This window comes from Podarcis erhardii, assembly GCF_964252035.2.
Source record: "Podarcis erhardii genome assembly, chromosome: 10".
Lineage (NCBI taxonomy): Eukaryota > Metazoa > Chordata > Lepidosauria > Squamata > Lacertidae > Podarcis > Podarcis erhardii.
This window is the reverse complement of record NC_138500.1, coordinates 5,889,840-5,917,384: the sequence shown is the minus strand read 5'-3', so window position 1 is coordinate 5,917,384 and position 27,545 is coordinate 5,889,840. Positions and strand designations below refer to the sequence as shown.

Here is a 27,545-nt window from a genome sequence, read left to right as displayed (position 1 = left end):
ATGAAGTCTCTGAGCCCCACAACACTGCCCCCTTGGTCACGGGCTGCTGACGTCTCCGTTAAAGTACACAGAGCTCAAAGATGAAGTTGGAAAAGGCGACATTTCTTTCAGCGCTCTGTACTTTTCAAGGTGCAGAGCAATTCTGATTATTCAGAATATCTTGTCCCTTTAGTCCAACACACATCTGTAAATTAGATCCAATTTATTTCTAAAAATACAGAAGAACCTCTGCTCACAATGGCTGCGTTGGAGGGTTGCTGATAAGCGGATTGCTTTTCACTCAGTGCCTCCTACCTTCCTATCGGGACAAGAGCCAGGTATCAGACGATCTGCGAGTGGAACATTACCCCCAACCCGGGGGGTGGGAGTTGCAAGGACAATTACCCTCATTTGTCCTTGTTTATGGTCCGCAATTGGTCTCCGCTAGTGTGGGATCTGCCTCCATTGTGACAGAAAGCACCGGAAGTCCAACTTATACCCCCAGGAGAACCAAAATGTGTACAGGCATTTCCTCTTTCAGAGGGAGGAGGTCAAGAAGTGACCACAGGCAGTGGCACCCATGGTCATTTGCTTCAAAATTCAAACCTGCTCCAGGGCCTGAAAAGGTTGGCAACCCCTTCTCTAGAGTCTCCTGGTGAGTTTCATAGGTAAACAATGGTTTGAAGCTACACTGGGCACGTCCAAGCTCAGTGTGTTACCCTCTGCCTTAAAGGCCGTATGAATGAAATCTCCCTCTTGGCCCAGGTCCAAGTTGCTAGACTTGCTCTGCAAATGAGTCAAAACAAAACAAATTCCTTCCAGTAGCACCTTAAAGACCAACTAAGTCAGTTCTTGAAGTGTGCATGCACACGAAAGCTCATACCAAGAACTGACTTAGTTGGTCTTTAAGGTGCTACTGGAAGGAATTTGTTTTGTTTTGACTATGGCAGACCAACACGGCTACCTATCTGTATCTGCAAATGAGGTTCTAGAGCTGCCTCCAGCTGTCTGGATTTCCTTTCAACTGGACCTTTTAGAGAAGGAAAATACGTCTGAAGCAGAAATGCCAGTTCAAAGCCATCTGGGTTTGAAAAGCTGTTTCTTTCAGCTGCTGTATTACTGCAACAACTTCACAAAGTTGTACCATGGAAGAGTTTGGGCTGCCCTATTAGCAACAGACCAGATCCTTTATGTGCCTCTTCCTACTTAATTTCTGCCCCCTTTTCTGTAAGAGATGACAGCACTATCAAACCATGACTACTCAGAAGTGAATCCTACTGAATTCAACAGGGCTTATTTCAAGGTAAGTGATGTTAGGATTGCAGCTTTAGTTCTTTTGCAACTTCAGAGCACCAAGCATTCCTTTAACAATCCGTTTTCTGGCTGGCAACTCTGCATAGCAAATAAACTTAAAAATGGATTAATTTGGGCATCTTCCTGTGCAATATTTTTTTTCCTTAATGAACTAAAAACAGGATTCGCCGTTGCCAGGTGGGCATGAGAGTCAACCAGACAAGAGATTGCACATCAAGGATACCCAGGCCGACGCTGCAAATGTTTTATAGAAATTGGCTGCTGCCGCCACACTTTGAGCAGGCAGGCCGAAGATGAAACCCAAGCACTTCACCGCACCCCTTCTTCTGTCAGCCCACAGGCATTTAATCAGTGACTTAACCGAAAAAGTGAAAGTCCTTCACACAGACCATTTGTTAAACTATGGAGGTAGTGATGATCGTCAACCTAGATGGCTTTAAGAGAACTGGACAAATTCATGGAGGACAGGGTTATCGATGGCTCCTAGCCAGGATGGCGCTCCTGTACCACCTCAGTTGGACACCGATATGCTTTTAATAATAATAATAATAATAATAATAATAATAATAATACCCCACCCATCTGGCTGGGCTTCCCCAGCCACTCTGGGGGGCTTCCAGCAGAATATTAAAATGCAATGATTCATCCAGTATTAAAAGCTTCCCTGAACAGGGCTGCCTTCAGATGTCTTCTAAAAGTCTGGTGGTAGTTGTTCTCTTTGACATCTGGTGGGAGGGCGTTTCGCAGGGCAGGCGCCACCACCAAGAAGGCCCCCTGCCTGCTTCGCTGTAACCTCACTTCTCGCAAGGAGGGAACCGCCAGAAGCCCCTCGGTGCTGGACCTCAGTGTCTGGGCAGAACGATGGGGGTGGAGGTGCTCCTTCAGATATACTGGACCGAGGCCGTTTAGGGCTTTCAAGGTCAGCACCAACACTTTGAATTGTGCTCAGAAACGTACTGAGAGCCAATGTAGGTCTTTCAAGACCGGTGTTATGTGGTCTCGGCGGCCGCTCCCAGTCTCCAGTCTAGCTACCGCTTTCTGAATTAGTTGTAGTTTCTGGGTCACCTTCAAAGGTAGCCCCACATAGAGTGCATTGCAGTCATCCAAGCGGGAGATAACCAGAGCATGCACCACTCTGGCGAGACAGTCCGCGGGCAGGGAGGGTCTCATCCTGCATACCAGATGGAGCTGGTAAACAGCTGCCCTGGACACAGAACTGACCTGTGCCTCCATGGACAGCTGTGAGTCCAGAATGACTCCCAGGCTGCACACCCGGTCCTTCAGGGGCACAGTTACCCCATCCAGCACCAGGGAGTCCTGAATACCAGTTCGAATACCAGTTGCTGGAAATCACGGGAAGGATAGTTGCTCTTGTGCTTGGGTCCTGCTCACAGGTTTCCCACAGGTTGGCCGCTGTGAGAAGAGGATACTGGAGTAGGTAGGCCATTGGCCTGATCTATCGGGCCTGTACTGTGTCCTAAACATCTCCCAGTGGAGCTTAAACACTTCGCAATCCCTCGCATGCCAAGGTTGAGCTTATAGAGTGAGAGGAGCCCTCGGAGTCCCTCCTCCCCGGTACAGTGGTACCTCGGGTTACATACGCTTCAGGTTACATACGCTTCAGGTTACAGACTCCGCTAACCCAGAAATACTGCTTCAGGTTAAGAACTTTGCTTCAGGATAAGAACAGAAATCGTGCTCCGGCGGCACGGCAGCAGCAGGAGGCCCCATTACCTAAAGTGGTGCTTCAGGTTAAGAACAGTTTCAGGTTAAGAACCTGCAGAACGAATTAAGTGCTTAACCCGAGGTACCACTGTATTAGCAAGAGGTCTTTTTCCATGTTGGATGTGGAAAGGATCACGGCAGAAGACTGGGAATAGCCTAGAATCCCCTATGCGACACCCCAGGCCCCGTGGACCATGAACAAAATAGAATATCCCTCACAAGAAGCCACATAAGACCACACCTCAAAGAATAATGGGAACCATATGTGGTGTTTGCGCTCCTAGGTGTGTGACATCATACTGGGTTCATAAGGAAAGGGTTAACTAATTGTAAAATGACTAACTAATGGGAACCCAAGGGGCAGAGTTAACTGTGTATAAGGTTTTAAGCACAGAGTTTTTTGTGGGGGGAGGAGTTTGAGTTAGGATGGTTGAGAAGACAGCCTGGAGTTAGGAGAGACAGAGGAGATAAGTCTGTGGGTTGGGCTAGTCTGGTGTGTGAGAGGGAGAGAATTTGTTAAGAGGAGTCAGTCAAACAGTTGAGATAATCAGTCAGAAGGTATAGGCCAGTAAAGAAACTAAGATACTGATAGGAATATTATCAGAGAACCATAAACTTGTTAATGTTTGTAAAATAAACTGTTTTTGGTTCACTTTTAACAACTGTGTGATTACCACCATAGTTTAAGGGCGATGTGAACATCTCTGCGAGGGGTGAACTACAGTTCCCAGAATACTTGGGAGGAAGCCATGTGCTTTAGATGCATGGCGTGGCTGTGACCGTAGGCACGATTCAGTCCACCCTTCCTCTCTGCTCGCCTCCCAGCAAGGAAGTAAACAAGCTGCGCAAGAAACAGAACCTCTCCCCCTTCCAGAACCCTGCGAACGTCCCTGCCATCTTCGAAAGAAGCAAGACAAGGATGCCGAGAAATTATGCAAATGTTTGTATGGCTAAGTCTCGCCCCTCAGAGCCATTCCATATCTCCTTAAGCAACACGGAGGAAGGACCAGCAGCTGAGCGTACAAGGAAATCACTTTCGTCTCTCCATGCCAGTGACTGGCCAGGAGTCTTATTGCTTCCGTCGCCAAGGGAGAAACTGGTTCCCTGCTCTTTGTAGGGAGGCAGAGCCCCGAGCCCACGATTTAGCCCTCCTGAACGAAAGAACGCCTCTTGAGAGTGGAGAATCGGCTCTCCCGCTCTTCCTGCTCAGAAGGAGTTGATGAAGTTCAGGTAGGAGTTCAGGAAGCCGAGAGGGTCCTCCAGCTGTGGGTAGTGGCTGATGTGGTCGTCTAGCACAGAAACCGTCGACATGGGGAGCACTTGCCTGTGGGGGGAAGTAGCGAGAAAGGGCTCTTTAGAACACCCCACAACTGCTACAGGGAACAAAGGAAGAAAGCGGAATTAAGCTTCGCGGTAAAGCTTCTCTCCTGATCTGTGTAAGACAGCTTCCTAGGATGTCAAGCTGGGTTTAAAACGTGTTTTCTTTTTTTGACGAGTTATCAAAAATGTATAGAACAAAGTACAAATACCTGCTGGGAATGTAAAGAGAAAGAAGGTACCGTTTATCATATGTGGTGGCCGTGTAAAGTAATAAAAGCTTTCTGGGAGATGATATATAATGAACTGAAAAAAATGTTTAAAACAACTTTTGTTTAAAAAAACAACAGGTTTTTTTATTAGGAATTATATGTACCGACATTCCAAAAGAGCAGAAAAGACTTTTTATGTATGCGACGACAGCTGCACGGATGCTATTAGCCCAGAAATGGAAAGAAGAGTCCCTACCAGGAAGGAATGGCAAACCAAGGTGTTGGACTATGCTAAAATGGCAAAGCTGACTGGGAAGCTCAGAAACCAAGAGAGCAAAAACTTCAGAAAAGAATGGGGGAAGTTTATAATTTACTTAGGAGAGCACTGTAAGCAGGGATTGATTTGAGTGAAGAGGCATAGAAATATTAAAAAAGCAAATCAAACAAACAAGCTACGTACTTAACAGGCAGGCAGGCATTCAACAGAGGCTGCTTTTCCAAGCAGGCAATGCAGGGGGGAGATGCACGTGTTGAACTTCTGCCTTATGTGCTGGTTAAAATGTAAAGAGGGCCTTGTTGAGGAAAGGCAGCAACCTCCAGTATGTATTTGGAAATCCTCACTAGTGCTCAAAGGCTTCATTTTGTTTCAGACCGATATCTTGATGAAATAGCCCCAGGGCATTATATGGTACAACTGTGGCCCCTCACAATAAGCTTACTTGTAGAGCTGAAGGAACTCTGGGTGTGGATTCACCGGGTCCAGAGGCCCATAAATCAGATGTACTGCAAGAGAGGAAGAACAGCATCTTTGTCAACTTCCAGGATACAGGCCACCCCACCAACCCAAAAGCAGCAGAATTAATCTTGGCTCTTCTGTACAGCCCAAGACACAATTGCAGCCGTTGCTGTTTCCTACTCACGGGGAACAGACGTGGATTGCAGAGCTCCCACCCAGCGGTTCCGGTGCTTTTTCCGTTGGTTGATGTACTGCAAAAGGCTGAAGAACAAAATTCACCCATGGAGACCAATTCCAAGCACTTGGCAGGAGCTTCAGGTCGCTCAGAGGCAGCCGCTGTCAGTTTGGGGGAAAGTCTGAAGCTCTCTAGCTGAGCACCTCCCCGGTTCAAGCCCCAAAGGGATCTCCACTTAGGGCTGGGGGGCAAATCCCCCATCGAAATCCTAAAGGTTTTGTCAGTGCTGCGAATACTGAGCTGAACAGCCTGGCATTGTGTAAAGCACTTTTCTAAGACAGTGCCATCGCTGTGATGAGCCCCCAAAGTAGGCAGTTCTGAAGCTGACTTTTCAGCTGAGATTCCATAAGGCTACGTCATAATAAGAGCTGGGCGATATATCGTCCAAAACCAGTTTGGAGTCCATATCCGTGATATTGCAAATCGGGATTTTGGCGTGTGCTTATTCAAAAATCTCAATGTGGGGGAAACCGTGAAGCCAGCCAAGGCTTCTCTTGATTCCTGCAATCCATGTAAACTCTGCCTGCTCAGCTCTTGGGGGAGCAAATCCCATCAGCAGTTGCCGGCAATAACCATGTTGCAGGAAAAACCGTGGAACCATCCTTATGCCAGACATTGTGATATATTGGTATATTGCAGTGCTTAGCTGGTGATATATTGCAATGCTGAAAACCAGCATTGAAATCGCCCAGCCCTAGTCATAATCTTACCTTATACAAGTGAATAAAGACGACAACAACAACAACAACAACAATTTATTATTTATACCCCGTCCATCTGGCTGAGTCTCCCCAGCCACTATGGGTGGCTTCCAATCAAGTGTTAAAAACAATACAGCATCAAATATTAAAAACTTTAATATTTTATTAAACGGGTGTTTTGCAGGGTACGAACACTAAGATTTAGGGACGTGGGTGGTGCTGTGGGTTAAACCACAAGAGCCTAGGACTTGCCGATCAGAAGGTCGGTGGTTCGAATCCCCACGATGGGGTGAGCTCCCGTTGCTGGGTCCCTGCTCCTGCCAACCTAGCAGTTCAAAAGCACGTCAAAGTGCAAGTAGATAAATAGGTACCGCAACCTGAGCATCCACTGTATAGTCCGGCCCCCCACAAGGTCTGAGGGACAGTGGACTGGCCCCCTGCGGAAAACGTTTGTTGACGTGAAGATGCCAGATATTGAATCCTGCAAGCAAAACATACCAAGCTATGACTTCTCCCTTGAATGCAGAGCTGTCAACAGAAAACCCAGCAAGGAACAGTGATCTTAGAGCGTACAACATGCACAGTTTTGGAGCAGGCTAAGTGAGCATCCTGGGCAACTATGCTGGGGGGGGGGGGTGCTCCGTATTTCAGGGGTGGCGGGATTTGGGAGAACTCAGCTGGCAGCAGGCTCTTCACCCAAACCTTGAGCTCAACGCTCCAGGTTAATTCAGGTGACGGTAACACTAACCCAGCAAGCTTGCTCATCCAACACAAAGCAGGAGCCCAGGCGCTGAAACAGGATAGCCCAGGTGCCAAACCTCCTGCGAGGCCCTGAAAGGAAGATCGGAGTTGAGAGGAAGCTGATTCTCTGCCAGGTAAACATGAGACTCGGGATGCCTTAATTGCACCAGGAAGAATTGATCCTGTTTTCCCCAACACGGCTAGGTAAACAGGGCTCCATGTTGATTGCAAGGGGCAATATTGAGCCCCACCACCAGCACGGCTTGTGTTAAATTCTCTCGGTCTCCCAAGCGCCTTAACAAAAAGCTCTTTACCAACCTGGTGCCCACAGGGGATGTAGTCCAAAAGCTCTGGAGGGCACCAGGTTTGCAAATGGTGACCTAAGGCAGCGGTGGCCATAATCATCATCATCATCTTGGGAGAAAAGCAATGACAAACCTAGACAGCATCTTAAAAAGCAGAGACATCACCTTGCCCACAAAGGTCCGTATAGTTAAAGCCATGGTTTTCCCAGTAGAGATGTATGGAAGTGAGAGCTGGACCATAAAGAAGGCTCATCGCCGAAGAATGGATGCTTTTGAATTCTGGTGCTGGAGGAGACTCTTGAGAGTCCCATGGACTGCAAGAAGATCAAACGTATCCATTCTTAAGGAAATCAGCCCTGAGTGCTCACTGGAAGGACAAATCCTGAAGCTGAGGCTCCAATACTTTGGCCACCTCATGAGAAGAGAAGACTCTCTGGAAAAGACCCTGATGTTGGGAAAGATGGAGGGCGCAAGGAGAAGGGGACGACAGAGAATGAGATGGTGGGACAGTGTTCTCGAAGCTGCCAGCATGAGTTTGACCAAACTGCGGGAGGCAGTGGAAGACAGGAGTGCCTGGCGTGCTCTGGTCCAGGGGGTCACGAAGAGGCGGACACGACTAAATGACTAAACAACAACAACAACAACAATTTATTATTTATACCCCGCCCATCTGGCTGGGCTTCCCCAGCCACTCTAGGAGGCTTCCAACAAAACGCTAAAATACAATAACCTATTAAACATTAAAAGCTTCCCTAACTTGGTCCTCCAGCTGTTTTGGGACTGCAATTCCCATCATCCCTGTTAGCTAGGGATGATGGGAGTTGTAGTCCAAAAACAGCTGGAGGACCAAGTTTGGCAACCACAGACCTAAGCCTGCAACTTCCAAAGTCAACTCGCTGGGACTTAACTTCTGGGTAGGAGTGAGCTGTTAGCTGCAAAGGAAGAGCTTTTTCCTCCCGAAACCTACAAGCGATATACCGATATATCACAACTGTCTGGCGTAAGGATGGCTCTACAGAACATGCTGCCTCATAATGCAGGAATATCTAACGACAGAGCAGCATAAATGCCTCATCTCTGCAGGCGACGGGTGGTTTTGAAATACTCTCGAAATCTATCTCCAGTGTTAGGAGTTCCCCTTCATGTGGACGAGACTAATTGTGGGTCCAGTGGTCAAGAAGGCGAATATTTGCACAATTAAGCTTTACTTTTACATCTACCTTCTTTTCACACCCCTTTGCTCACTGTCTATCTCTTAATGTAGAATATGGTAATTTGTTAAAAACTGAAATAAAAAATAGTAAAAAGGTAAAGGGACCCCTGACCATTAGGTCCAGCCGTGTCCGACTCTGGGGTTGCGGCGCTCATCTCGCTTTATTGGCCGAGGGAGCCGGCGTACAGATTCCGGATCATGTGGCCAGCAGGACTAAGCCGCTTCTGGCGAACCAGAGCAGCGCACGGAAACGCCGTTTACCTTCCCGCCGGAGCGGTACCTATTTATCTACTTGCACTTTGACATGCTTACGAACTGCTAGGTTGGCAGGAGCAGGGACCGAGCAACGGGAGCTCACCCCGTCACGGGGATTCGAACCGCCGACCTTCTGATCAGCAAGTCCTAGGCTCTGTGGTTTAACCCACAGCGCCACCCGCGTCCCTAAATAAAAAATAAACCGGCCCTATTTCAGAGACTGCAGCTGATTCATGGACTATAATGTCCACTCCTCGCTTACAGCTTGCCTGGTTCCACAGCAGACCCCCAAAGCAACCCTGTGTCCACTATTGTTCTGTTTTTTCCTGTGGTGGCCTTACCTGTCAATCACAAGGTTGCCGTCGTTTGTTCGGACTGCTGTCCACATGTCCCAGTATTCAGCATCTGAAGGCTGGGTATATGGGCCGAAGACAGCCGCAAGTCTGGAAGATTCGAAAGAAGAAGGGGGTGGACTATTAAGGAAGAGAATCTAAACACCCTCCAGAAGAGGTTTCCAAAACCGTACAGCATCCTTTGAGCAACAACTACGTTCTCTTTCCCTCTTCTCAGAGAGGGCACAAATAAGGACAAGAATCCAAGGATTCCGACGAAATAAGAACGGCAGACAAAATTAATGGACTCTGCAGAATTGGATAAAATGACAGGAAGGATTCGAAATCTGCAGGACCAGAGGTTTACAGAAGATTGGAAGAAATGTACAAACTATTTGAATAGCAACTGTCACCCACAAATTACACTGGTAGGGCTACAAGAGATTTTGTAAGGAGCAAGATATGAAATATTGTGGATAGAAGAGAGACATTAGATATGATATTTAAATGTAATAGTGAAAGTAAGAAATGTAAATTAAGTGAAAAGATTGGAAAATTTTCAGATGTGATTGATGGAAGTAAAAAAAAAATGTGTAAGATATAAAAGTACGTCTAATAATTGATGAAAATGTTATGTTAAAAAACTAATTTATATATATATCTATATATCTATATATATATATATAGATATAGATATATATAGATATAGATATATATAGATATATATAGATATAGATATATATGAGAATATATGAATTCAAGGATTCAGAATACCAACTCACCCTCTGGCAAAGAAGAAGTAATTTGATAATCGGGTGATAATGGGTGAAATCAGGCCGCCATCTTTGAGAATCTTTGAAGGAAAAGGAAAAATTAATCACTGTTTAATTGGTTGAGGACTACAAACCCAACAGCCCCAGAAAGCATAGCTTCATTGGGTGCAAATTAGTTTCTGGGCCCAATTCCATAGTGCTGGTTTTGACCTATAAAGCCTTAAATGACTCAGGACCACAGTACAGTGGTGCCCCGCAAGACGAACGCCTCGCAAGACGGAAAACCCGCTAGACGAAAGAGTTTTCCGTCTTTTGAGGTGCTTCGCAAGACGAATTTCCCTATGGGCTTGCTTCGCAAGATGAAAATGTCTTGCGAGTTCTTGCGAGTTTTTTCCCTCCCCCCCCCCTTTTTCTAAGCCGCTAAGCCGCTAAGAGCCGTGCTTCGCAAGACGAAAAAACCGCAAGACGAAGAGACTCGCAGAACGAATTAATTTCGTCTTGCGAGGCACCACTGTACCACAAGGACCGCCTCTTCCTATATAAACTGAGACAGACTCTGTGCTCATCATCTGAGGTCCTCCATCAGGTCCCAGCCAGATGGGCGGGGTATAAATAAATAAATTTAGTAGTAGTAGTAGTGTCCTCCATGAAGTCCATAGGGCAGGAACACAAGAACGGGGCCTTTTCTGTGGTGGCTCCCCATCTGTGTAATTGCTCTCCCCACAGAAGCTCTCCTGGCTCCTTCACTGCATATCTTTAGGTGCCAGGCAAATATATCCCTCTCCTCCCAGGCCTTCGGTTAATTAAATGAACTTAATTAAGTTTAGTAAATAACAACAATAATGATAATGTTTCTGGAATGCTCTCCCCAGGGAGATTTAACTGGCGCCTTCATTACACATCTTTAGGCAGAAACATTCCACTTTAACTAGGCCTTTGGCAAATTAAATCTATGGCCTTTTCAAATGGGAGACGGGTTGCTTTTGTTTGTTGGTACTGTGTGTATGTTTGTGCTTTTATATTGTGAACCGCCCCGTGATCCTCAGATGAAGGGGAGTACAGTGGTGCCTCGCAAGACGAAAAGAATCCGTTCCGCGATTCTCTTCGTCTAGCGGTTTTTCCGTCTTGCGAAGCAAGCCCATTGACGGCTTAGCGGATTAGTCCTATTAGCGGTTTAGCGGCTTTTAGCGGCTTAGCGGATCAGCTGATAAGCAGCTTAGCGGCTTAGGAAAAGGGGGTGGAAGGGGAAAAAGTCGAAAAAACTCGCAAGACATTTTGTCTTGCGAAGCAAGCCCATAGGGAAATTCGTTTTGCGAAGCGCTTCCAAAACGGAAAACCCTTTCGTCTAGCGGGTTTTCCGTCTTGCGAGGTGTTCGTCTTGCGGGGCACCACTGTATAGAAATATATTAAGTAAATAATGGAACAATTCTATTCATAGAAGCTTGGTGTTTTTCTGCAAGAGCAAAGGTCCTTACCGTTTGGATTAATCTGGGGTGGTGAGTTTCTGGGAAAATACCTGCAGGAAACAGGAGGGGAGAGTCGCTCTCACACTCAAATCGAATTCTTGTTCTATTTTCTTTTTTTAAAATAATGCTTTTTATTGATTTTCAAAAAGAAAACAAAATTAAATAAAACATCATCTTTTACATTCAACATTTTTGTATCTTCTTATTTACCCTGTGCCCTTTCGCACCTGGACTTCCTTTCATTCCTGCTTCGGTTTTCATAATTTACATCCTCTCTTATATGTTCTTATTTACACTCTATCCACATCACAAGATTTATATTAGCCCTGCTCCAGTTTTTAGACTTCTACAGTGATTCCGTACGTACACAACAAATTTACTCCACTCCTCTTCAAGCTTTGTTACTTTTTGGTATCGAATTTTATAAGGCATTTTCGCCAATTCTATATATTCAAACAATTTCGTCTGCCGCTCCATTACACTTGGAATCTCCTGGGTTTTCCATTTTTGGGCCACAAGAATCCAGGCGGCAGTTGTGGCCTACAAGAATAATTTACAATCTTCTTTTCTTAATTCATCTCCTATTATCCCTAGTAAAAAAGCCTCTGGTTTCTTTGGGAAGGTATATTTAAAGAGATTTTTCATTTCGTTATATATCATGTCCCATTTTTTTTTTTCATTTTTTCACATGTCCACCACATGTGAAAGAATTCTCCATCCTTTAATTTACACTTGTTCTATTTTCAATGTATATTCTACCTGTAATAGCCTAATGTCCTTTTTAATGTTTTCATTATTTGGTTGTTGAATCAATTCATTTTCCTTTTTCTTTATTTCTTTTTTTAAAAAAAAAAAATTATTGAGAGGTTTTTTTTATTACAATAGAAAGAAAAAACAGCATAGCAAAAAACAAACAAAAAAAGAAAAACAAACATAAAATTTAACATCCTATAATAACCAACTTTTCTTCATTTTTGGACTTCCTCACGCCTCTCACTCCTACTTTCCATATTTATAAAATTTTAACCAGCAATTTATCACCTTGTTTCCATTCTTATTGTACACTTTTCCAATATTTTGTCCCTAACTTTGAATATCTTTATCTAGGTCTTAAATCTCTAATCTTACCATAATATATATTCAAAATTTATTTTTCTCATAAAATCACTCCTTCTCACAGTCTTTTCACCTAATTTTATGGTGCCCTGTTATTTTCAAATCCCTCATCCTTCTTAGCACTCATACAATTTACAGTGTTTTTGTAGGTAGTCCTTGAATTTCTTCCAGTCCTCTTCCACTGCTTCCTCTCCCAGGTCTCGGATTCTGCCAGTCATTTCTGCTAGCTCCATGTAGTCCATCAGTTGCATCTGCCATTCTTCCAGCGTGGGCAAATCTTGAGTTTTCCAATATTTGGCGACAAGTATCCTTGCTGCTGTTGTCGCATACATGAAAAATGTTCGATCATTCTTTAACACCCTCTGGCCAACAATGCCCAAAAGGAAGGCCTCTGGTTTCTTAGGGAAGGTATACTTAAATACCTTTTTCAGCTCATTATATATCATTTCCCAGAAGGCCTTAACCCTGGGGCAAGTCCACCAGAGGTGAAAGAACGTTCCTTCAGTTTCCTTACATTTCCAACACTTATTATCTGACAGGTGATATATTTTTGCAAGCTTGACTGGGGTCATGTACCACCTATATATCATTTTCATAATGTTTTCTTTCAAGGCATTACATGCCGTAAACTTCATACCGGTGGTCCATAACTTTTCCCAGTCAACAAACATGATATTATACCCAATATCCTGTGCCCATTTTATCATAGCTGATTTAACCGTTTCATCCTGTGTATTCCACCTCAGCAACAAGTTATACATTCTTGAAAGTACCTTAGTCTTAGGTTCTAACAGTTCTGTTTCCAGTTTCGATTTTTCCACCTGGAATCCTAACTTTTTATCCAATTTAAAAGCCTCTTTAATCTGAGCGTAATGTAGCCAATCTCGCACTTTGTCTTTTAGTTTCTCCAAACTCTGCAATCTCCAATTGTCTCCATCTTTTTCTAATATTTCCCAGTATTTCGGCCATTTGACCTCCATATTGGGTCTTTTCACAGCTTTAGCTTCCATAGGTGATAACCACCTCCTTTTTCTTTATTTCATCCAACAGTCCCATTTCCTCCTTATCACTCTCTTTTTTTTGTTAGGCATTTTGTTTTATAAAGTTTCCCCCTGACATCTGGTTGGAGGCTGGACCAGATGGGCCATTGGGCTTGATCCAGCAACCTCTTCTTATGCACAAATTCTTTATGCCATGAAAGCAACTTTTACCCACAAACCTACTGCTGGTCACATTTAGGATCTCAGCAGAAACTCAAGCCCAAGGCTTCAAGTAGTACCTTGGTTCTCAAACTTAATCCGTTCCGGAAGTCCGTTCCAAAACCAAAGCGTTCCAAAACCAAGGCGCGCTTTCCCATAGAAAGTAATGCAAAACGGATTAATCCGTTCCAGACTTTTAAAAACAAACCCCTAAAACAGCAATTTAACATGGACTTTACTATCTAACGAGACCACGGATCCATAAAATGAAAGCAATAAACGATGTACTGCAGTCACACAATCAATCCATCAGGAGCTGAACTGGGTTCCACACAAAAACAAAACAAAAAGAGCCACAAAAATGCAAAATAAATAGCAAAACCAGACAGACCTCAGCGTAACACTCAAAACGGAGCTCATTCAGCTTCCGAAAACAGTTCGCAGACCAGAACGCTTACCATATATTTTGCTCCGTAAGACACACTTTTTTCTTCCTAAAAAGTAAGGGGAAATGTCTGTGCGTCTTATGGAGCGAATGCATGGTCCCCGGAGCCGAATTGCCCAGGGGCAAAAAGCAGATCGTGCTTTTTTGGGGGGCGGAGAGGGAAGGGGGTGTTGAAACTAAGCCGCTGATCGTTTGCCGATCAGGAGCGAGATAAGGGATGCTAGCGATAAAGGAGGCTGCCTGGGAGGGGGGAGGTAAAAGCTCATGGATCCTCAGGATTTTTGCATAGGGTCACCCCAAATTCACCATCAGATCACATAGCATGTCCATGGCTACAGCCTGCACCAAAAAAATCACACATCCACTGTTTCGTGGGGCTGCAATGGCACAAAAACGTGGTTACAAAACATGGATCCACATGGATTCTCAGGATTTTTGTATTGGGCTACCCCAAACTCACCGTCAAATCACATGTCTGTGGCCATAGCATGAACCACAAAAATCATACATCCACTGTTTCGTTCAAAATCTTTTTTTTTCTTGTTTTCCTCCTCTAAAAACTAGGTGCGTCTTATGGTCAGGTGCGTCTTATAGAGCGAAAAATACGGTACTTCCGGGTTTGCAGTGTTTGGGTTGTAGGTTGTTTGAGTACCAAGACGTTTGAGAACCAGGGTACTGTAATCATAATAAGAATATGGAGGAGGTTCTTTGCAATAAAAGCCTTACCTCCATTCGACAGGCACAGGCTGTTGATGAGGACGCTTCCTGTCGTATTGTGCTCATACCTGAGGATAAAGAAGAGGCTAAGGCGGAGCAGAGTCAAGGCAGAGCCACACCTCTTCTTGTGGCAGTGCGGTGCAATGGTTAGAGCGCTGGAATAGGGGCCTGGGGTTCAAACCTCTGCTCACTGGGTGGCCTTGAGGCAGTCACCACCTCTCAGCCTAACCCACCTCACAGTGAGGATTATCAGGGCAAGGGGCAAACCACATACACAACCTCGAACTGCCGGGAGAAAAAGGTGGACTGGAATGCAATAAGTGACAAGACACTCTCAGACAAGCCCTCAAAGGTATTATTTCACAGATGCCGCTGTAGGAACAGCTGTATATTATTATTAATAATAATAATAATAATAATAATAATAATAACAACAACAACAACAATAATAATAATAATTCATACCCCACCCATCGGGCTGAGTTTCCCCAGCCACTCTGGGCGGTTCCCAATCGAGTGTTAAAAACAATACAGCATTAAGTATTAAAAACCTCCCTAAACAAGGTTGCCTTCAGATGTATTTTAAAGATAAGATAGCTGCTTATTTCCTTCACAACTGAAGGGAGGGTGTTCCACAGGGCGGGCGCTACCACCGAAAAGGCCCTCTGCCTGGTTCCCTGTAGCTTTGCTTCTCGCAATGAGGGAACCGCCAGAAGGCCCTCGGCGCTGGATCTCAGTGTCTGGGCTGAACGATGGGGGTGGAGACGCTCCTTCAGGTCTACTGAACCGAGGCCGTTTAGGGCTTTAAAAGTCAGCACCAACACTCTGAATTGTGCTTGGAAACGTACTGGGAGCCAGTGTAGGTCTTTCAAGACTGGTGTTATGTGGTCTCGGCGGCCGCTCCCATTCACCAGTCTAGCTGCCGCTTTCTGAATTAGTTGTAGTTTCCGGGTCACCTTCAAAGGTAACCCCACGTAGAGCGCATTGCAGTAGTCCAAGCGGGAGATAACCAGAGCGTGCACCACTCTGGCGAGACAGTCTGCAGGCAGGGAGGGTCTCATCCTGCGTACCAGATGGAGCTGGTAGGCAGCTGCCCTGGACACAGAATTAACCTGCGCCTCCATGGACAGCTGTGAGTTCAGAATGACTCCCAGGCTGCGCACCTGGTCCTTCAGGGGCACAGTTACCCCATTCAGGACCAGGGAGTCCCCCCCACCCGCCCGCCCCCTGTTCCCCAAAAACAGTACTTCTGTCTTGTCAGGATTCAACCTCAATAATGGGCTGTAAATAGTGGGATGACCTCTGCACCATGGAACCCAAGTCAGGTTCCATGGCGCTGACAACTCCACCCCAAACCACGAGCCTCTTCCTTGCAAACAGCTACATCAGACGGGTGCAGGGAAGACTGCTAAAACTGGGTGGGTGACATTTTCTAATGCTAATAATTTGAATGTTTATTTAAATACTGCCATCAAGTCTACTGACTTTCTTTGCTTCTGCAAATAGAACATGCTTTAGATTTCTGCAAATATAATCTGCTTTAAATGTTTAGAAGATAGTGAAATATGATGGTGTAATTACTGTTACTTTAACGTTTTTGGGCTTGGTGCTATGTTATTAATAACTTTTTCTGTTAAGAGATAGCAAAGTGGGTGAAAATAGAAATCAGAAGCGGAAGTTGGGGGAAGCCTTGGAGGGGAGGGAGGGAGGAATATATAGTAAACGTTAAGAATTTGAGATGTATGTAATGAATGAAGAACAAAAATGAATAACAATTTATAAGATAAAATAAAAATAAATTGGGTGGGTGAGGGGGAAAGTTAATGTTCTGCCATGGAAATTAGCGACTGCAATTATTAAACGTCTTCATGCCACACCTTTCTCCCCAGGAATTCCAAGGCGGCTCGCGACGTCACAAAATATGAAAGCAAACTCGTTAGAAACAATGATTAAAATACATCCAGGCACATTCAGAACCAGCAATTAGAGTTTGCCCTGGCGGCAGCCCAGTGGTCAGAACTGCACCTGAGCGCAAGTTTGCTAGGAAGGTATGTGCCCGTTAGCAGATGGAGGGAACCGGTCTATCCTCTCTGGGCTAGAAATGAGTTCTGAAAGTGGCTGAGGGAGCCTCAAAGGGCAGCCATATACCGTATTTTTCGCTCCATAAGACGCATTTCCCCCCCTCCTAAAAAGTAAGGGGAAATGTGTGTGTGTCTTATGGAGCAAATGCAGGCTTCACGCAGCTATCGCTGAAGCCTGGAGAGCAAGAGGGATGGGTGTGCACCGACCCCTCTTGCTCTCCTAGCTTCGCTTCGCTGGAGAGGCGCTGCACAGCTTTCCCTCTCTGCTAAGCCCCTTTAGCGAAGCGGGAGGAGAAATGGAAGGGGCTCCGTTTCTCCTGCCGCTTTGCTGAGGGGGCACTGCACAGAGAGGGAGAGAATATTTTTTTTCTTGTTCTCCTCTAAAACTAGGCGCGTCTTATGGTCGGGTGCATCTTATAGAGTGAAAAATACGGTAAATGCAAGGAAATAACGAAGCAAGCCGTTAAAGGGCGCCGGTGAAAACACAGAAGCGTTGGAGCTTCCACTCACCTGTGGAGAAGCTCCTGCGCAACGGTGTCCCCGTAGTCGTGCGAGAGGAGGTTGACCCGCTGGTTCAAAAGGCCCAAGTGGTCCAGAAGCCCTTCCACGATGCTGGCTTGCTCAAAGATGGAGTACTGATGCGGCCTCTGTTTGGGAAGTACAGTGGACGCTTGGGTTACGAACGTGATTTGTGCAGGATGCACATTTGCAACCCGCAGCGGCGCGTCTGCAAAGCGTGATTTAGCGCTTCTGCACATGCGTGACCGCCGAAACCCGGAAGTAACCCGTTCCGGTACTTCTGGGTTTCAGCAGTCCGGCGCTGTGGGTTAAACCACAAAGCCTAGGGCTTGCCGATCAGAAGGGCGGCGGTTCGAATCCCTGCGACAGGGTGAGCTCCCATTGCTCGGTCCCTGTTCCTGCAAACCTAGCAGTTTGAAAGCACACCAGTGCAAGTAGATAAATAGGTACCGCTCCGGTGGGAAGGTAAATGGCGTTTCCGTGCGCTGCTCTGGTTCGCCAGAAGCGGCTTAGTCATGCTGGCCACATGACGCGGAAGCTGTACGCCGGCTCCCTCGACCAGTAAAGTGAGATGAGCGCCAGGACTGGACCTAATGGTCAGGGATACCTTTACCTTTACCTTTACCCAAAAAAACCACAACGTGAAGCGTCTGTAACCCGAGGTATGACTATAAACGGAGAGCCCAGCTGCAGGCAGGCAGACTGAAATGCATCCAAAACACACCTCTCCATTCATACAAGCCATGGGTAGGCAAACTAAGGCCCAGAGGCCGGATCCAGCCAAATCGCCTTCTCAATCTGGCCCGCGGACGGTCCGGGAATCAGCGTGTTTTTACGTGAGTAGAATGTGTCCTTTTATTTAAAGTGCATCTCTGGGTTATTTGTGGGGCCTGCCTGGTGTTTTCACATGAGTCGAACGTGTCCTTTTATTTAAAATGCATCTCTGGGTTATTTGTGGGGCATAGAAATTCATTCATTTTCTTTCTTTTCAAAATATAGTCCGGCCTCCCACAAATGTCTGAGGGACAGTGGACCAGCCCCCTGCTGAAAAAGTTTGCTGACCCCTGATATTACAAGCAGACAATGCTTAACCCTCAGGGATAGGAAACAGTTTTTTTGTGAGGGGACAAACACAGAACATCCTTATTGTGTCGCAGGACTGACAGGCAGGTCGTTCCACTCAGCTGTCGGAACCCCTTGCGTCGAGATTGCTTACCGGTTTGTCGCTGAAGCCAAACCCCACAAAATCCAGGGCGATCACTCGGTTAAATCGCTGCGTCAGCCCTTCCCAAATCTGCAGCAGGGGAGAGAAGAGGTGAAAATCAGGAGGCGTCTCTGCAGAACTGGCGAAACTGACAGGAAGAATCCGGAACAAGGGAGATTAAGTATTCCAAAAAAAGACTGGAGCAAATTTATATAATATTTAAAGACAACTGTAAGCAATTAACATCATTAGCAGGGTTATCTGAAGATTTGTGAGATGAATTAGTTACCTATTCAGATAGAGTAATTTTAATATTTTAAGTAATGATATAACAAGAATGGGAGAGGAAGTGAAATGCAAAAATGCAAAATTTAATTTTGGAAGCCATTCGGTGGGAGGGAGGGAAATCATTTAGGCTCGGCTGAGCCAAAAGATTTAGTAAGAGGATACGAGGTTACATATTGTGATTATATGCAAAATTAATAAAAAATATTATTTAAAAACTTAGAAAAAACCTAAAAATATTATTTAAAAACCTAGACAGCATCTTAAAAAGCAGAGACATCACCTTGCCAACAAAGGTCCATATAGTAAAAGCTATGGTTTTCCCAGTAGTGATGTATGGAAGTGAGAGCTGGACCATAAAGAAGGCTGATCACTGAAGAATGCATGCTTTTGAATTCTGGTGCTGGAGGAGACTCTTGAGAGTCCCATGGACTGCAAGAAGATCAAACCTCTCCATTCTTAAGGAAATCAGCCCCGAGTGCTCACTGGAAGGACAGATCCTGAAGCTGAGGCTCCAATACTTTGGCCGCCTCATGAGAAGAGAAGACTCCCTGGAAAAGACCCTGATGCTGGGAAAGATGGAGGGCCCAAGGAGAAGGGGACAACAGAGGACGAGATGGTGGGACAGTGTTCTCGAAGAGACCAGCATGAGTTTGACCAAACTGCGGGAGGCAGTGGAAGACAGGAGTGCCTGGCGTGCTCTGGTCCAGGGGGTCACGAAGAGGCGGACACGACTAAACGTCTAAACAACAACAACAACATTATTTTTAAAAAGAAAATCAGGAGGCATCTCTCTCTCTCTTATCAGGGAGCTCCCTTTATAACCGGTCTCCAAAATTTCAATGCCTCTCAGGGCCTCCCTCACCTTGAACCAGTCGTAGCTGGAGGTTGGAAAGCCATGCAGGAGGACCACAATGTCCGAACTGCCAACGGCGCCCGAGGCGTCTGCAGAGAACAGAAGATCCATTATGGCATTGGCCCACCCTAATAATAATAATAATTTATTATTTATACCCCGCCCATCGGGCCAGGCCTCCCCAGCCACTCTGGGTGGCTTCCAACAAACTATTAAAATACAGTGGTCTGTTAAACATTAAAAGCTTCCCTAAACAGGGCTGCCTTCAGATGTCTTCTAAAAGTCTGGTAGTTGTTTTTCTCTCTGACATCTGATGGGAGGGCGTTCTACAGGGCGGGCGCCACCACCGAGAAGGCCCTCTGCCTGGTTCCCTGTAACTTCGCTTCTTGCAGGGAGGGAACTGCCAGAAGGCCCTCAGAGCTGGACCTCAGTGTCAGGGCTGGATGATGGGGGTGGAGACGCTCCTTCAGGGATACAGGACCGAGGCCGTTTAGGGCTTTCAAGATCAGCACCAACACTTTGAATTGTGCTCAGAAACGTCCTGGGAGCCAGTGGAGGTCTTTCAAGACCAGTGTTATGTGGTCTCGGTGGCTGCTCCCAGTCATCAGTCTAGCTGCCGCATTCTGGATTAGTTGTAGTTTCTGGGTCACCTTCAAAGGTAGCCCCACGTAGAGCGCATTGCAGTAGTCCAAGCGGGAGATAACCAGAGCATGCACCACTCTGGCGAGACAGTCTGCGGGCAGGAAGGGTCTCAGCCTGCGTACCAGATGGAGCTGATAAACAGCTGCCCTGGACACAGAATTGACCTGCGCTTCCATGGACAGCTGTAAGTCCAGAATGACTCCCAGGCTGTGGCCCTGGTCCTTCAGGGGCACAGTTATCCCATTCAGGACCAGGGAGTTCCCCACACCCACCCGCCTCCTGTCCCCCCAAAACAGTACTTATGTCTTGTCAGGATTCAACCCCAAAAGCACTTTCTCCCCAGGGAGGTTCTCCTGGGTGCCATCATTGTCTATCAAGGACTGTCCTGGGCTCTGTGATCATCATCTGAGGCCCTCCTTCGTGTGCCTCATCCATGAGATCCAGAGGGTGGCAAAACGAGAACAGGGCCTTTTCTGGGGCGGCTCCCCATTTGTGGAATGCTCTTCCCAGGGAGACTCGCCCGGCACCTTCACTACGTATCTTCAGGCACCAGGCAAAAACTTTCCTCTTTAACCAGGCCTTTGGCTGTTAAAACCACCTATAGCTTTTTAAACTTGGAGGCCAGTTTATAACCCTAATACATAGATCTTCAGGCACCAGGTAAAAAACTATCAAGCCTTAGGCTTTTAATGATCTTGGAAGGTGGGATTTTTAAACATTTTACTTTTCTGATTTTTATATGTGTGTGTGTGTGTGTGTGTAAGTCATTTTGGGTTGATTGCGGCCACACACACCAAAAAAGTGAGCAATACATTTAATGACAAAAATAAAATGCCATTTAAGTTTTAACTCTTATTAACCAGCAAAACACATATCATTATGGAAAGCAGGAATCACGGCCAAGTAGCCTTTCACAACCTTTTCCCAGTTCCATGTTTCTATAAATTTCCCTTCTCGTGGACTGCACGTGATCCTTATTACTGATTAATTAACGGTCGTTCCCCCACCCTCTTAACGGAGGCAGGGTTCTATTTTTCCAATATCGTGCAATGCAAATCTTTGCACCGATCAATAAACCTGCTAGCTAGATATCTACCTTCCTTGCTTCCCTTTTCGTTAGCATAGTCTGAAGGTTTCTCACTGAATGCTGGCCACTTTTAAAAACGGCCGATTTTAGGTCAATGAGCTTCCTTCGATTTGTTTGCTGCCTTTTGTGTCTGTCTGTCTGTCTCTTTTTTTTAAGCAATCACAGAACAACCTCGTGGCTATTTTCAAAGCCGTCTTTACTGCAAGCAGCACAGAGCGTTTCGCAGAAAACTCGGCCAGGCATTTCGGAAACAAGGAAGCAAAACACAAGAGAGGAAACCTTTGTAGAAGATATTCTGGTTCTGGAAGGTGAAATAGCTTCCCGACGACCTCCATGACTGCAGAGCTGGCGATAACTTGGGGGGTGGGATGTGCAGGTAGACAGCAATGAGGGGCACGGTTAGAAGCCCCACCTGCAGCCACCACTCTCTCATTCTGGGAAGAGAAAGAGAAGAAATTTAGTGTTTACACGGGGGGGGGGGGGAGAGTGAGAAAGCAGTGCAGTCCTATTACCACATCATTGGACTTTGCTCCGCACCCCAAGGTTCAGAGTTCGAAAACCGCGCATGCACACATTTATCTTTTTTTAGTACTTTTTTATTCAAAATTAAAACAAATTATGCAGAAACATATCATCCTTATTTCCCCCCTTTTTTCCTCCCTCCCCCCAAAAACCCACCCACCCCCACCCCCCCGACTTCCCTCAGTTCCAGTCTTTGATTTCTCTAAAAATGCTGTTTTCTGCATGTTACACAGTTGTATAGATCCTCAAACTATTTCAGTAATAATTATCAATAAGAAGTTTGAAAACTTTGTATTCAAAACCAGCCAAGGAGTCCAGTTCGCTTTGTTGTGTCTTCAGATACTTTGTAAAGGGTTCCCATTCATCCTTAAAGTCACAGTTATCCTTGTCCCGTAGCTGATGTGTCAGTTTTGCCAGTTCTGCATAGTCCATCAATTTTTCTTGCCATGATTCTTTAGTTGGGGTTTCTTCAGTCTTCTATCCTTGTGCTATTAAAACTCTCGCAGCTGTTGTCGCATACAGAAGGATGTTTTTCAGCTTTTTTGGCAGATCTTTCCCTACAATCCCTAATAAAAATGCTTCAGGTTTTTAAACAAATGTTAAATGGAACATTTTCTTCAATTCGTTATATATCATTTCCCCCCCAAAATTAATTACCTTACAATCCCACCACATAGGATAAAATGTCCCCTCCTTTTCTTATGCACACAGTTATCAAAAGGCTGCCTTCGTGAGCCCGCCTGCCCCCTATGAGAAAGGGACCTTCCATTAGTAAAAGAGAGAGATTTTAAAAATGGAGGAACTCCTACAGAGATTTGCTTGCATTAATCACATTGGGACACTGGGCAAGTTTGGGCAAGATAATCCACACCCTTCCCTCTTCCCCATAAAATTACATACTGACACACAGAAACAGATAATTGTAGAGTAGGAAGGGCCCCCTAAAGGGCATCTAGTCCCGCCCTCTGCCTGGTTCCCTGTAACCTCACTTCTCGCAGGGAGGGAACCGCCAGAAGGCCCTCGGCGCTGGACCTCAGTGTCCGGGCAGAACGATGGGGGTGGAGATGCTCCTTCAGGTATACAGGACCGAGGCCGTTTAGGGCTTTCAAGGTCAGCACCAACACTTTGAATTGTGCTCGGAAATGTACTGGGAGCCAATGCAGATCTCTCAGGACCGGTGTTACAGTGGTGCCCCGCAAGACGAATGCCTCGCAAGACGGAAAACTCGCTAGACGAAAGAGTTTTCTGTTTTGGAGGTGCTTCGCAAAACAAATTTCCTATGGGCTTGCTTCGCAAGACGAAAATGTCTTGCGAGTTCCTGCGGGTTCCCCCCCCCTTTTGCTAAGCCGCTAAGCTGCTTATCCGCTAAGCCGCTAAAAGCCACTAAACCGCTAATAGCGCTAATCCGCTAAGGCGTCAATAGGCTTGCTTCGCAAGACGAAAAAACCGCTAGACGAAGAGACTCGCGGAACGGATTCTTTTCGTCTTGCGAGGCACCACTGTATGTGGTCTCGGCAGCCGCTCCCAGTCACCAGTCTAGCTGCCGCATTCTGGATTAGTTGCAGTTTCCGGGTCACCTTCAAAGGTCGCCCCACATAGAGCGCATTGCAGTAGTCCAGGCGGGAGATAACTAGAGCATGCACCACTCTGGCGAGTCAGTCTGTGGGCAGATAGGGTCTCATCCTGCGTACCACATGGAGCTGGTAGACACCCGCCCTGGACACAGAATTGACCTGTGCCTCCATGGACAGCTGTGAGTCCAAAATGACTCCAAGGCTGCGCACCTGGTCCTTCAGGGGCACAGTTACCCCATTCAGGACCAGGGAGTCCCCCTCACCCGCCCGCCCCCTGGCCCCCAAAGTTCTTATGAGGGCCTGTGTGGGCAAGGAAATGTTAATAAGGAATTGCAGAATGTGGGGCGAGGGTGGAACCAGGAACTAACCCCATGCTGCCCCCAAGCTGCCCAGCCCAGAGGAGGGAGGACTGTGGGCAGCTCAAGTCGGGACACATAAAAGTCCACAATTCTCCTTTTCATAGAATCAAAGAATTGTAGAGTTGGAAGGGGAGCCAGGGGCCATCTAGTCTAACCCCAGGAATTTTTTTGGGTATCAGGGGATCCCACAGAGATGCAATCTCATGCCACGCCCTGATTAACAGCTCCAAGGTCTTCTGCACTCAGACTGAGAAACCTCTTGCTTATAGCACAGGAACGTTGCCAATGCCAAACTCTGGGTCTATCTTTTATCTGGGTCTATGCTTTAATGTTGTATTTTAATCTTATTTTTTAAGTTGTATTTTAATCAACTTGTTTTTATTATTGGTTGTTAGCCACCCTGAGCCCGGTCTTGGCTGGGGAGGGCGGGGTATAAATAAAATTATTTTCTTATTATTATGAAAGGTAAAGGTAAAGGGACCCCTGACCATTAGGTCCAGTCGTGGTCGACTCTGGGGTTGCGGCGCTCATCTCGCTTTATTGGCCGAGGGAGCCGGCGTACAGCTTCTGGGTCATGTGGCCAGCAGGACTAAGCCGCTTCTGGCGAACCAGAGCAGCGCACAGAAACGCCGTTTACCTTCCCGCCGGAGCGGTACCTATTTATCTACTTGCACTGTGATGTGCTTTCGAACTGCTAGGTTGGCAGGAGCAGGGACCGAGCAACGGGAGCTCACCCCATCACGTGGATTCGAACCGCCGACCTTCTGATCGGCAAGTCCTAGGCTCTGTGGTTTAACCCACAGCGCCACCCTGGTCCCTTATGATTATTATAATTATTATCTAATTCAGCATAATCCACACAGACCGGGAACGGCTCTCCAAACATTTCTGCAAACCGGGAGAGGGCAGAGTTTGAACCTGAGGCCTTCTGCATTCAAAGTGGTCTGTTTGACCACTGCCCCCTCTCCAGATGTGGGGGCCAAGCTATGCCTGGACTCGTCCCAGGCACCCGACAGGGAGCAGCACCCAGCACTGCTGTGCTAAAACAATTCTGGGATAAAAGTAGGCGTGCAATCTAAAGAAAATTAATGCTGCTTGCTGGTGCAAAACTTTGCAGTGCTTGGTTTAAAAACGTTGTGTTTTGAAAGCTCAGCACTAAAAATGAGCAACACTCCCTTGAGCTCCTGGAAGGAAAAGGTGGCAGATATAAATAAATAAAAATAATAATAATAGTAATTTATGCTCTAACCATTTGGTTGGGTTTCCCAGCCACACTGGGCGGCTTCCAGCAAAAATATTAAAATGCAAGATGATGGAATTTATGGAGCTGGCTGATCTCACCAGGAGAATCCGCGACCAAAAGGAAGAGGAACATCAAGAAGACTAGAAGAAATTTAAAGACTATTTGAATAAGTATTGTAATATTAAAGATAGGTAATCACTTGAAAGAAACAATTAGGCCTAGGAGTAAAATGGAATTAAATTTATAAATTAAAAAAAGTACGATAAGGAAAGTTATGTAATATGATTAGGACTATGATATGGTCTTTTGAAACCCCGATATTGGAAACTGCTACATATAATTACTAAGAAATTCAGATGGAAGAGATTCGAGGAAGTCAAATATGTTTATGAAGATGGATGGTACTTAATTTTAATTAATTAAGTGGTAATATCTTGTATGTATCTTTCTTCTTCTTTTCTTTTTCGTTTTTCTTTATTATTGTTAATCTTTTCTTTCTTTACTATGTTTGTTTACTGAAAATAATATATATTATTTGGGGGGGGAAATATTAAAATGCAATATTTAATATTAAAAGCTTCCCTAAAACAGGGCTGCCTTCTTCTAAATGCAATAAATAAGCAAATAAACAAGCAATTCTGCACCCATAAAACACCCCCCTCCTGCTTTTCTCCCAAATTTCTATTAAAAAGAGCCCCAGGGCTGCAAAGAAGGGAGAAACCCAGCAATTGCTCCTCCTGCCCCCCAACCCAGACCCCCCCAAGAGAAGAATTGGGGGTCACTGCCCCCCTTCCTGGTCCCTAGAGAGGGCGCGCATGCGCTCTCCGCTCACCTGCGCTCCGGGCTGCGGGCAGGCGCGTCCCATGCCGCTCCCGCGGAAAGAAAAGGGCTTCTGGAGCCGGGGGACGGCCAAAGCGCATGCGCGCCCTGGCCAGCGCCTCGATGGCCACGCCCCCCTCACGAGAATCGGCTATTATTGGGCAAAACGCTCCCTTTGTTGGAGCGGGTGGGAAGACTTACCCTTCCGCGCCCCCTGGCGAGGGCAGGCGGTACTGCGGCCCGCAGGAAGAAGCGGGTTTGCTGCATTGGGGACGCGGCTGAGTCGCCCAAAGTTTTTATTAGTTGGGGGTTTTTTTTGGGGGGGGTTGCAAATAGAAGGGGAAGAAATGGAGGCAGTGAGAGGTTTTACTGTCTTGGGCTCCATGATCACTGCAGATGGTGACAGCAGCCGTGAAATTAAAAGACGCCTGCTTCTTGGGAGGAAAGCAATGACAAACCTAGACAGCATCTTAAAAAGCAGAGACATCACCTTGCCAACAAAGGTCCGTATAGTTAAAGCTATGGTTTTCCCAGTAGTGATGTATGGAAGTGAGAGCTGGACCATAAAGAAGGCTGATCGCTGAAGAATGGGTGCTTTTGAATTCTGGTGCTGGAAGAGACTCTTGAGAGTCCCATGGACTGCAAGAAAATCAAACCTCTCCATTCTGAAGGAAATCAGCCCTGAGTGCTCACTGGAAGGACAGATCCTGAAGACTTTGGCCACCTCATGAGAAGAGAAGACTCCCTGGAAAAGACCCTGATGTTGGGAAAGATGGAGGGCGCAAGGAGAAGGGGACGACAGAGGACGAGATGGTGGGACAGTGTTCTCAAAACTACGAACATGAGTTTGACCAAACTGCGGGAGGCCGTAGAAGACAGGAGTGCCTGGTGTGCTCTGGTCCAGGGGGTCACGACTAAAAAACTAAACAACAACAAATTGCTTGTTGCTCTTGCTCTCATTTTAAAAAGCTAGCTATCCATATGCTGCAAATAAAAAAAATATTTTGATACTGTAGTGATTGTCCTTGAATCTACCTGACACATGGCCCTGCTCTCCTGCCACAACCTTTCAGAACCAAAGGTATATGTGCATTAGCTTCTCTGCCCCCTTTGCCACTGCTCAGCAGACCTTAATTACTGTATTAGTAAACAATAAATTTATTCATTTATTAAATCATAACATGCATTCATTTTATTTGCAAGCTGCTTTTCCACACACACAAAAATCACACTCAAAAAAGCGGCTTCCATCAAAGAAATAGGGATGCCTTTCAAATAAGTGCTACATAAGCAATTTCATAATAGGAAGAGCAACAAAACCACTTGCATGTGGCCCCTAGAAGCCTTCACAGAGGGGAATGTGGCCCTTGAGCTGGGAGGGTAGTATTTCCTATATAGATTAACAATCCTGCTCCCAGCAAATGCAACCCAGTACTTTCTTGGGCTCCATGATCACTGCAGACGGTGACAGCAGCCACGAAATTAAAAGAAGCCTGCTTCTGGGGAGAAAAGCAATGACAAACCTAGACAGCATCTTAAAAAGCAGAGACATCACCTTGCCAACAAAGGCCCA

The 27,545-nt window shown here is 46.0% G+C and overlaps 1 protein-coding gene across 1 annotated transcript; it reads right to left on the bottom strand.

Annotated features, from left to right (window-relative positions):
- Window positions 1-3,634: 3,634 nt before the first annotated feature.
- On the bottom strand, window positions 3,635-26,109 carry MEST (mesoderm specific transcript). Its single transcript, XM_081880141.1, has 12 exons — window positions 25,986-26,109; window positions 21,735-21,889; window positions 19,736-19,815; window positions 18,598-18,675; window positions 17,373-17,509; window positions 14,791-14,849; window positions 11,314-11,354; window positions 9,848-9,918; window positions 9,075-9,176; window positions 5,468-5,544; window positions 5,267-5,330; window positions 3,635-4,342 (listed from the first exon to the last, which is right to left on the bottom strand). Exons 2-12 carry the CDS (start codon window positions 21,886-21,888, stop codon window positions 4,225-4,227), a joined length of 981 nt encoding a protein of 326 aa, XP_081736267.1. The 5' UTR covers window position 21,889; window positions 25,986-26,109; the 3' UTR covers window positions 3,635-4,224.
- Window positions 26,110-27,545: the final 1,436 nt, after the last annotated feature.

Coding starts and splice junctions, on each gene's coding strand:
- MEST (XM_081880141.1), bottom strand. CDS start 21,888: ATGAGAGAGTGGTGGCTGCAGGTGGGGCTTCTAACCGTGCCCCTCATT. Junction 17,510..18,597: donor TTGGCTTCAGCGACAAACCG/GTAAGCAATCTC, acceptor CTTCCCAAACAG/AGGCCGCATCAGTACTCCAT. Junction 14,850..17,372: donor GCGCAGGAGCTTCTCCACAG/GTGAGTGGAAGC, acceptor CTTTATCCTCAG/GTATGAGCACAATACGACAG.